Here is a 10,491-nt window from a genome sequence, read left to right as displayed (position 1 = left end):
GACGGGATTAAACATATTCTTCGTTACCTGCAAGGAACGAAAGACTTGGGTTTATTTTATACTAACCATAACAAAGAAGGATTAGTTGGCTTTGCTGATGCAGGTTATCTCTCGGATCCTCACAATGCTCGATCACAGACCGGCTACGTCTTTACTCATGGTGGTACGGCCATCTCATGGCGTTCCATGAAGCAGACAATCGCGGCCACTTCATCAAACCATTCGGAAATCTTGGCTATTCACGAGGCCAGCCGCGAGTCTGTGTGGTTACGCTCCATGACCAACCATATCCGAGTTGACTGTGGGATGACCGAAGGCAAGGACGCACCAACCGTGATGTATGAGGACAATGCAGCTTGCATTGCTCAGCTTAAGGATGGCTACATCAAAGGAGACCAAACGAAGCACATACTTCCTAAGTTCTTCTTCACGCACGAGCTACAGAAAGCCAGCGAGGTCCAAGTAGTCCAAGTGCGTTCCAGCGACAACTCAGCAGACCTGTTCACCAAATCACTTCCGACTTGCACGTTCAGGAAGCTCACGCATCAGATTGGGATGCGTAGACTAAAAGACCTTCAGTGATGTTCAGAACAGGGGGAGTAATACGTGTTGTACTCTTTTTCCTTCCCCATGGTTTTGTCCCACTGGGTTTTCCTGGTAAGGTTTTAATGAGGCAACATCCAAAGCGTATTACAAACTCTGTATGGTTATGACATCCAAAGGGGAGTGATATAAATCATATTGTGGATGTTCATAACCGGTCCATTGCTAGAGAGAGAGAGAGAGAGTCGGCCGTGAGTCTAGAGGTTATAAAAAGATGTAAACTTTTTAAAACATTGTTGTTCACTCTACTTTGATTCTGGAGTTGTCAGCGGAGCATCCGAGACCCTCTTGTCCACCCTTCTAACGATTCTATCTGTTCTCTTTCCTGTTTCGTTGTCACGGTTAGGAGATTTATTACCGGAGAGGTGAGAAATCTTCGCCGGGAACGATACACGAGTCAAGGGTATGAGAGCGGGGGAAAGAATTGGAACATGCCGATCTCAAGTTGCGAAGGGATGGGGGCGAGCTTGTAGAAATGGCCGCCATTGAAGAGACGAGATCGAAGGTTTGATGTTTTGAGGATTGAAGAAGGAATGATGACATACAGGTGAAAGTACGGAGACCACTCTCGAATCGAATCCTCAAACGCAAAACGTGATAAGAGAGGTTTTGAGCATTTATTTAGATCTTCTTCTCATTTGGTTTATGGTTAGGTACCGGTTCCGGTTCCGTTTCCGTTTCCTGGGTTTTTAAGTTTTGGTTATAGAACTATAAGAACGGTTAGAATATTTGTCAAATTCAGTTCAAGATTTTTTTATTTTTTTTTTAATTTTAGTTTGGTTCTAATAAATATATTGGAAATTGGTTTATTTTGATCCTGATTCGATTCAATTTTTAAGATAATTTTTTAACAAAAATCATCTATGATTTAGATCGTCATACTAAAATATTGGATGACTAAAATAATTTTATATAATTCAGATAAAAATTAGGTTGTTTGGTTATTTTAGATAAAATATTTCTAAAGTTGAATATTTTTAGATTAGATTATGTATTTTTGAATTGTATTTCAAATGTTTAGATGTCTATTTGGTTTTCTTGTCAGTTTTAGTTTTTCGGGAAATGAAAAATAAGAACCATTAGCTGTGAATTTCGTTACGGTTCTTTTGATTTGGTTAGGTTCTTTTGGGATTCAGATCAAAACATCTGGTCTGTCTAAACGTGCGTCATACAGTGGTACTGTCCAAATGTGGGTCATACGAAAACGTTAGAATTTCTTAAAGAAAGCTCAAAAGGCCTCGACTGGATTATGCGGTGCCGACATGTGAGCCTTATTCCCTAGTATCTCTCAATTAAAACAATTTTCCTGGGTCTAAAGTTTCATCATTACAAGAAGTTTAGGGATAATTTCATAATTTGAAAAATAAAATAAATTTAGCAACCGAAATAAGTGGACAGCGATCAACAACAGTCCAACTTTACGCGGGAGTTGCCAAACAATGAATGGAAGCAAAAGTCAAACTAAAGTCATAACCTCACCCAATAATATCACAATTAAATCTAATTAAACTAATTTCCCTCGATAATCCAACGCGCTTCCTCCGGATCTCACATAATCCTCACAGTTCAAACCAAACCAAAAAAAAAAAAAAATGTGATTCGACCTTTTTCTTTTCCCCTCAGAAAGAAAAGAGGCCAACAGTTTTTCGAAATCGGAAGATGGCGAACATCGCCGGACATCTCAAACGCGGAATCTCCAGACAATTCTCATCCGCCTCCCTTCGCCGCACGCTCAGCCGCCAGTTCACGCGCCAGTCATCCCACGATCCTCGCCGCAACAACATGCGGTTCAGCTTCGGGAGACAATCATCCCTCGATCCAATTCGCCGGAGCAGTACTCCTGAAGAAGGCTCCAACCGTCCTCCTCATCAGCTCGCCGTCCCCGATAACCTCGACGCCACTATGCAGCTCCTCTTCGTCGCCTGTGGAGGAGACGTCGAAGGTGTTCGGGATCTGCTCGACGAAGGTATTGATGTTAATAGCATCGATCTTGATGGTCGTACCGCTCTGCACATCGCTGCGTGTGAAGGTCACGTTGATGTTGTGAAGCTTTTGCTGACGAGGAAGGCTAACATTGATGCTCGTGATCGTTGGGGAAGCACGGTAATGTGAAAGTTTTTCTAATATTATTATTCTTGTGTGGTTTTGATCTGAAGTTTTGGGTGGGTGGGTGTTGTGTGGATAGGCAGCTGCTGATGCTAAGTACTATGGGAACATGGACGTTTATAACATTTTGAAAGCCCGTGGCGCCAAAGTTCCGGTATGCTTCTTTTTGCATTGATCTAGCTCTCACGTTCATGGGCATTGCAGGATGGAGTTTTCGTCTTTGCCCTTCAAATTTAAATAGCTAATATGTATAAATATTGATTATAAATATATATGTATTGATAATTTAGCCTCGAATCCTTAATTGTTTCTACTGATAATGTGCATTTCTGTTTCTGGGTTTAGTTCAGGTCGTTTATTCCGGATATCAGCTAGTTTGGATAAGAGACTTTAGAATTCATTTATTAAGAACCGAGAAAAAATCAATTTGGATCGGTTTGATTAGTGTACAGTTCGGGTGGTAAAAGGTTTTAAAACCAACCAGCTAGTAATCTGAAAAATCAAATTTAGATTGGTTCCAGTTCGGTTAGTTTTGCTGGTATTTCAGGTATTATATTGTGTAATTCGGATGGTTCGTATAAAAACAAAGTATAATTCAAATGGTTTCAGATAAAAAAAATAATCTGATAATTTCATAATTTCAGGTAATTCTGGATAGTTTAGCCTTTTCAAATATTTTTGAATAGTTTTAGTAGGTTTATAAATTATATTTATAGAGATATTTGGTTATTTTGTACTTTAATATTATTAATATTTTAGATATAAAATCATTTTTTATATTCTGATATCTATTCAGTTTTTTATTTGGTTCTGGTTCGGTTTAAAAATTTGGATATCTATTCAGTTTTTTATTTTTATATAAAAATTGTTCAGATGTTTTTGAGTTTCAGTCGAGGTGGAGTTTTTGTTTTATTTGGTTTGGTTCGGTTCTTTGAATCTCGAGTAACATGTCAAAGCCTAGTTTCAAGTCTCATGAATGTCAGGCCGGACACTTTCTTTTCATATATCCCAATGCGTTTAGTCACTTTTTTATTTTGGTTTTAGAAAACCAAAAGGACACCGATGGTTGTGGCGAATCCTCGTGAAGTTCCTGAATACGAGTTGAATCCACAAGAACTTCAGGTTCGGAAAGCTGATGGTATCTCAAAGGTAAGAGCTCTTTTTGCTTCACTTTCCCGTGGATGATGTTTTAGTTTTCCAGTTAATATGTTTTTAACAAAATACTACTCTTGCCAGGGAATATATCAAGTGGCTAAGTGGAATGGGACTAAGGTATCTGTAAAGATACTTGATAAGGATCTCTACAAGGATAATGAAACCATGTACGTCTACTCTTCTCTTTGATGAGTATCTGTTTAAGTTAGCACATATGTCAATAATGATTTTGAATTTTGTACATCAAGCTATTGATCGTTAAAAGTATTTGTTATGCATATGTATTAGCTGTAAGTTATTAGAATCATTGTTCCTGTAGTTTTGGAATTTACTTCATTTCCTCTGTTTTATGTATTACGTTAGTTCTGAAATTGTTATATTACTTATCTATCTACAGAGAGGCCTTCAAACACGAACTTACTTTATTAGAAAAGGTTCGTCATCCTAATGTTGCGCAATTTGTTGGAGCTGTTACTCAAAACGTCCCCATGATGATTGTGTCTGAGTATCATCCTAAAGTAAGCTTCTCCTCTTTTGTACACCTTACAAGATTTGTCCCTCATTAAGCATTTTTTGGATTCCAGGTAATAATTTCTTTTGACTTGGGGGTAACTTGCAGGGTGACCTTGGGAGCTATCTTCAAAAGAAAGGACGACTTTCTCCATCCAAAGTTCTAAGATTTGCCCGCGATATAGCCAGGCATGTGCCCTTTTTTTATTGCAAGATTGTATTCAAGTTTACATTGGTTTTATATGTCTTCTGAACAAATCATTTGGTTATTCTCAGGGGAATGAATTATCTTCACGAGTGTAAGCCAGAACTAGTAATCCACTGTGATCTAAAACCCAAGTAAGATAAACTAAATATAGAAGAATCTCTATCTGAAATATTTAGCGAAGATACTTTGTTAACTAATTTTTGCAACTTCTTGTAAGGTGCCAGAAATATTATGCTCGATAATGGAAAACATTTGAAGGTGGCGGGATTTGGATCTATAAGTTTTTCAAAGCTATCGTCTGATAAATCAAGACTCCTCAACCACGGGGCACGTATAGATCTTTCAAGTAAGTTCCCTTATGTGCATGTGAGAAACTGTTTCCATTTTTTGATATACCATTAAGGATGATTGATTTCTTGATCCAATTGTTTGCAGACTACTGTGTGGCGCCTGAGATTTACAAAGATGAAATATTTGACAGAAGTGTGGATTCATATTCTTTTGGTGTCGTATTATATGAGGTGGGTACCTTATGATTACCATTAAGGTCATTTATTTGTGATACACTGCTCATCTTCATTTCTTGATTACTGTATCTGGTCTGAGTTTCCTTTAGATGGTCTCCAAAGTAATCCACTCTGTTTCTCAACCACTCTAGTTGATATGTTTTCTTCTAGCATTGAGGCCACCAATAAGCTTCTCTAACAAAATTTCAATGAAGCAATGCTTGATTGAGTTAATATTAAAAATTCTACAGATGATTGAAGGACAACCTTTCCATCCCAAACCCCCAGAGGAGGCAGTGAAGCTAATGTGTTTGGAAGGAAGAAGACCTTCGTTTAAATCCAAGTCAAAAAATTGTCCCCAAGAAATGAGAGAGTAAATGCACTTAATCTTTTTTATCAACTTTGTTGGTGTACAGTAGGCATCATTTGATTGGGCTTGATCCTAATGACCAATCTCTTTCAACGTATTGTATCAATTTTTTTATAATAAACAGATTGATTGAAGAGTGCTGGGATGCAGAAGCTGTTGTTAGGCCGACATTTTCTGAGATCATAGTTCGATTGGATAGGATCTTTGTACACTGCTCAAAACAAGGGTGGTGGAAAGATACATTCAAGTTTCCTTGGTAAAAAAAGTTCTTTCTCTTGACAACTCTTTATCATTTATGTTTTGCAATTCAAGAGCCAAGCTCTCACATATTCCTTGAGTTTATTCCTAAAAACCAAATGGATGATTTCTCAGGAAATAGTAGAGAGAAGCAGGAGAGGTTTAACTCAGAAACTCAAAGAAGTCAGCAATTCAAGTACAATAAAAACGGTACAAAGAATACAGAAAGAAACGGTGCTCTCTCCCATTTGTCTATGTCTTGTTGTGTAAGAAAATTTATTACTGAGCATTACGAAATTACATTGTATCATATTCATACAAGTAGCACGAAATCTCTTCATTCTTGTTGTCTCAACGTCGAAGGTCTTTTTTTGACTACACATAATTCATATACCAAGAGTCTGATTCTCAAGTCAAAAGAGCAACAAACTCATCAATGTTCTTGTCGGAAGTACCTCCTTCAGAGATAGCGTCACGAGCCAACACCTTTAACTTCTCAACATTCTTCCTCATCTCTTTCCCTTTCTCTCCTTCCATAACCTCAACAATGCATCTCGCAATCTCTTCCTTACTCACAAACCCTTCTTCATCAGCCTTCCCTCTAACCCCAATCTTCCACACATCTTCTATGAACTTAGCGTTCGTTGGTTGATCCGTCCACTGAGGCATCCCCACCAAAGGAACCCCTAAGCACAACGCCTCCAAAGTCGAGTTCCATCCACAGTGCGTCACGAAACATCCAGTTGAGTCATGTGATAAAACCTCTAGCTGAGAAACCCACTTAGCCACCAATCCATAGTCTTTCTCCAAAGCTTCTTCCACAAAACCAGACGGTAACTTGCTTCTCTCCGAATCTCGGACAGACCACAAGAAGTTGTATCCGGTTTGTCTAATCGCCATTGCGGTTTCCTTCATCTGCTTCTCACTCAAAGCCGCCAGTGTCCCAAACGCTACGTAAACCACCGACTTGGCTGGTTTACTCGCTAGCCACCTCAAAACAGACTCATCCGGCTCAGTCTTGAAGTCTCCAAGGTCGTAGTCTTTGTCTTCCGGCAACAGGTTATCCAAGAACTTGGAGGGAACCATAGGTCCAATGTTCTTCACCGGCCACTGATCACTCATCCATTTCACTACCTAGAAAAACGTCCCACAAATAGTATCAATGAAACTACCCTTCCAAAAAATCAGAGCAGGTCCTGAGTATAATGAATTGAAACATTGACTCAGGACCTCAAAGTATTTATTGGTGGTTAATATGTATATATCATTTGGGAACAAAAGCAAATTAACTTAAGAAGAAAACAAAAAAAAACTTAAGAGCGCAAAACTAGTTCACTACAGGAAAATAGGTGTATTGTTACTAATTTTTCTGTCACAATATTAAAAATTATGTCACAATATAACTATTGTAACCAATTTGTTACTGTTTATAAACGGTTACAATAGCGTCGTCACAAATTTTTATGGGTAACAAAAACGTTACAAATGTTGTGACTAACTTAATAGTAATAATTTCTTCACAAATCATGACTATATACAAAAGTAATAATATGGTCATAACTATCGACCAATAATAACGTAATAAAATTGTCATATTATGAGACTAACATAACGTTACAATTTCGTCTTTAGTTGTGACCGAACAATAGTCTGAAAATTGTTACAATTAGAGACTGGTAATTTGTCTCCATTCCGTATTAATTAGTGGCCGATATACAAATGAATTCTGTCACGCTTTATTACTAGAAATTCTCCACAGAACGTCTTAATGAGCTACTCGTTCCACATGTATTATACGTCAATTATTTATGAGAGTTTTTTGCGATTTCATCGAAATTGGATGCTAATAATTCATCCTAATGTTAAAACTTTTACTAAATCATTGTAACACTACTATTATTACTGTTTTGTTTACTAAAAGAATAAACAATTACAGTATAAAATTAATCACACAACGCCTTTGTCTATGCCTTTGTAGTCCCCACCGCTAGTGATGAGGGAGGAGCCTCCGGTAAAGAACGACTCGAGGCGATGCTCAATGATGAGCGATGGTGATGAAAAGGGACTCATCCGGTATCTTCCCATTCTCTCTCAGATCCGCTGCACATTGATAATAAGGTGACGCCATTGATGTCCGGTAGTTACAGTGGCTACAGTGTAGCTTATGGTGGTCAGAGGAAGCTCAAATGATGACTAAGGTGACGGCTGAGTCTTGTCTTATCCGAAGGCAGGGAGAAGAAGCTGAGCGGAGTTGAAAAGTTTGAAGAAAACGGCGGCTACTACTCTCTCTCTCTATGGCTGCTAGGGTTCTTCAGTGAAGAGGGTGATGCATATATATATATATAGTACGATTAGTAAAGAAATGAAAAAAGAACACTGGGTTTTTATTGCGTTAATAAAATTAAACCACAGTTCAATTTCACTACTCTCTTGCGTGGTGTTTAAAATGTTTATACATATCTCATATATCCCTTTTTTACTCCCTTTTTTACCTAACTACTTGATTTTTCATCGACAAAATAATAACCAAACGCTAAATATCACAAACATAATAGGTAAAAAGTTTAGGATTTTGGTATGATAAATTATGAAAATAATGCGTAAGCTAAATTATCATCTCAAAATTATTGGAGTAAATACTTATTTAATATTAACTCATAGAAAGTTTTAAAAACTTCAACTATAGCAAAAGAAGTAAAATGTAAATATAATAATTATTAAAAATTAAAAACATATTTGTATATATATATATATATATATATAATGGTTTTGACTAATTGTTAGTAGCTAAATTATAACAAATTGTTACATTAAAAAACGTTAATAAGTTGGTAAAAATTAGTTACAGCAAACATAGTTACAATGACGTCACAAGTAGTGTGTTGACTATTTCCGTTACATTAATGTTACTAATTGTGACAAATTTTTGTTACAACTTTGATCGTCACTGTATTGAGACGAAATAATTACTAAACTGTGACATAAGAAAATAGTTAAAATAACGTATCTTTTATGTCACAAATTTGTCACCAATAAATTTTGTCACAAAATTTCGTAACAATATCTCATTTTTCTTGTAGTGGTTGAAGGCTAATACCTATTTAGGATCTGTATATTGTTTAAATTATTAATTTACAATTTCTTAAATTCCTATGTTAGTAGTCTCAAAATTCAACTTTTTCCTTTAGAAAAACCACCCTCTAGATATCGATTTTCGTAACGAATTATCTATCTTTGTCCGGCCCAACGAATGTTGGCCGTATTCGTTGGGCCGTGGACAGAGATTTAAAACACTTTGAATTAGACAGTATTGATCATGTAGTAATTGTTTCTCCCACGAATCTCAGGCTGCTCAAAACTCAAAAACATGAAACCAAAACACTTAGATGTTCACCTTGGGTTCAAGTTGATCAAAAGTGTTGCAGAGAATCAAATCAGCTCGCCATAAGTTAGAGAACTGGCTAACCACAAGTTCGAATAATAGAGGGTAAGACCCCTTCTCGCGTGCGAAAGAAGGAAGATCATTTTGGCTTAACAATGGGAAGGCCGGAAACGATGCAAGCGTCGGGTTCTCGTGTCTATCATCGGGGACGTCGTAGGTGCCTTCGTTGATGTGGTAGTAAACAAGACTAGCCAGCCATGGTTGAGTGGAGTAGGCTACTACGTATAGACCCAACTCCTTGGCTACGTCCAGTGCAAAGGGCATGAAGGGATCATAGATCAGAGCTTTTGGAGGATTGATCTTTAACTTCTCCCTGTATAAATAAATATATAAATGAGCATGACACTTGGTGCTAAATAATATTTTCACATCATATTCATAAAAACTTTTGCTAATTCTTGAGCTTAGTAAATAAACACTATGTACTTATGGCTTTTAGATCATTTTTTTTTTCTTATTCTTTGAACTTTTTTAGCTTTCCAGTTTTTTTTGGTCTTAAAACAAACTTTACATGTCAAGCTGGAAAATTCGCTCAAAAACTTATACCTAGAGATGAAATCTGTGAGGCTGCAAGTAGTAGAGTTAATGAAACGTTGAGGTTCGTTGAACTTGGTTTGAGGGTGTTCGTGTGACAGGAAACCGTCGTGGATTGTGTGGACGGTGATGGAATAGACGTCGGAAGTGTAAGGTTCACGTTGATTGTTGGAGGCGATGATGAGTGTTACGGTGAGTCCCTTTTTTGATAACCGTTTAGAGAGTTGGATCATTGGGTTGATGTGCCCTTGAAATGGATAAGGAAACACCAGCACATGACCGCTTGCTTCACTCATTTTTGAATGGTTTCGTTATGAGCCAAATAAACAATAAGTGGGTGTCTGGGTGATATGGTCTAATTCAAGTAGGCATCCTATATATATATTATTTATTTATTTACATTGTTGGGAGAGTTTTGTTATATACTAGACATTTAGACTGGAGTAGTATGTTAGATAAATAGTAGAATGACTTACTAATTAAATTACTAAATGAATTAAATGACAGTTTTGAATATGCTAAAACTGTTATAAATCATATTGTGGATGTCCATAACCGCTCCAGTCCATAACCGGTCCGTTGCTAGAGAGAGAGAGAGAGAGTCGGCCGTGAGTCTAGAGGAGAGAGAGTCGGCCACCTTGTCCTTTTCCTTCTTAGATTATGATTTGTACTCTTTCCATATTTGTATTTCCTTTTCTAATCGTTCAATTATTCTATGACGGTGTAACTTCCTATATATAAAGGGCCCCTTATGTTTATGAATAATACATAAACATACAGATTCTATTCTCTTGTTTTACAACACGTTATCAGCACGATT

The 10,491-nt window shown here is 37.1% G+C and overlaps 2 protein-coding genes and 1 pseudogene across 3 annotated transcripts; 1 reads left to right on the top strand and 2 right to left on the bottom strand.

Annotated features, from left to right (window-relative positions):
- LOC106337518 overlaps positions 1–1,178 on the bottom strand; it is a 6,517-nt pseudogene extending 5,339 nt beyond the window's left edge.
- Positions 1,179–2,181: 1,003 nt separating this feature from the next.
- Positions 2,182–5,945, top strand: LOC106342668 (serine/threonine-protein kinase HT1-like). Of its 2 annotated transcripts, XM_013781669.1 has the most exons (12): positions 2,182–2,706; positions 2,789–2,863; positions 3,754–3,858; positions 3,946–4,031; positions 4,262–4,382; positions 4,484–4,563; positions 4,651–4,713; positions 4,807–4,928; positions 5,018–5,103; positions 5,340–5,461; positions 5,583–5,714; positions 5,831–5,945. In XM_013781669.1, the coding sequence occupies exons 1-12, from the start codon at positions 2,263–2,265 to the stop codon at positions 5,835–5,837; spliced, it is 1,443 nt and encodes a 480-aa protein (XP_013637123.1). In that variant the 5' UTR covers positions 2,182–2,262; the 3' UTR covers positions 5,838–5,945. The 2 variants fall into 2 exon arrangements, with proteins under 2 accessions (XP_013637123.1, XP_013637125.1); XM_013781671.1 differs by lacking the exon at positions 5,831–5,945 and having other exon boundaries at positions 5,583–5,718.
- Positions 5,946–6,012: 67 nt separating this feature from the next.
- LOC106342669 (UDP-glycosyltransferase 74C1-like) lies at positions 6,013–10,034 on the bottom strand. Its single transcript, XM_013781672.1, has 3 exons — positions 9,684–10,034; positions 9,090–9,450; positions 6,013–6,829 (listed from the first exon to the last, which is right to left on the bottom strand). The coding sequence occupies exons 1-3, from the start codon at positions 9,965–9,967 to the stop codon at positions 6,104–6,106; spliced, it is 1,371 nt and encodes a 456-aa protein (XP_013637126.1). The 5' UTR covers positions 9,968–10,034; the 3' UTR covers positions 6,013–6,103.
- Between the last annotated feature and the right edge of the window lie 457 nt (positions 10,035–10,491).

Source organism: Brassica oleracea, chromosome C4, assembly GCF_000695525.1.
Source record: "Brassica oleracea var. oleracea cultivar TO1000 chromosome C4, BOL, whole genome shotgun sequence".
NCBI classification, from domain to species: Eukaryota; Viridiplantae; Streptophyta; class Magnoliopsida; order Brassicales; family Brassicaceae; genus Brassica; species Brassica oleracea.
The sequence above is the reverse complement of the archived record's forward strand: the minus strand, read 5'-3'. Positions and strand labels throughout refer to the sequence as shown.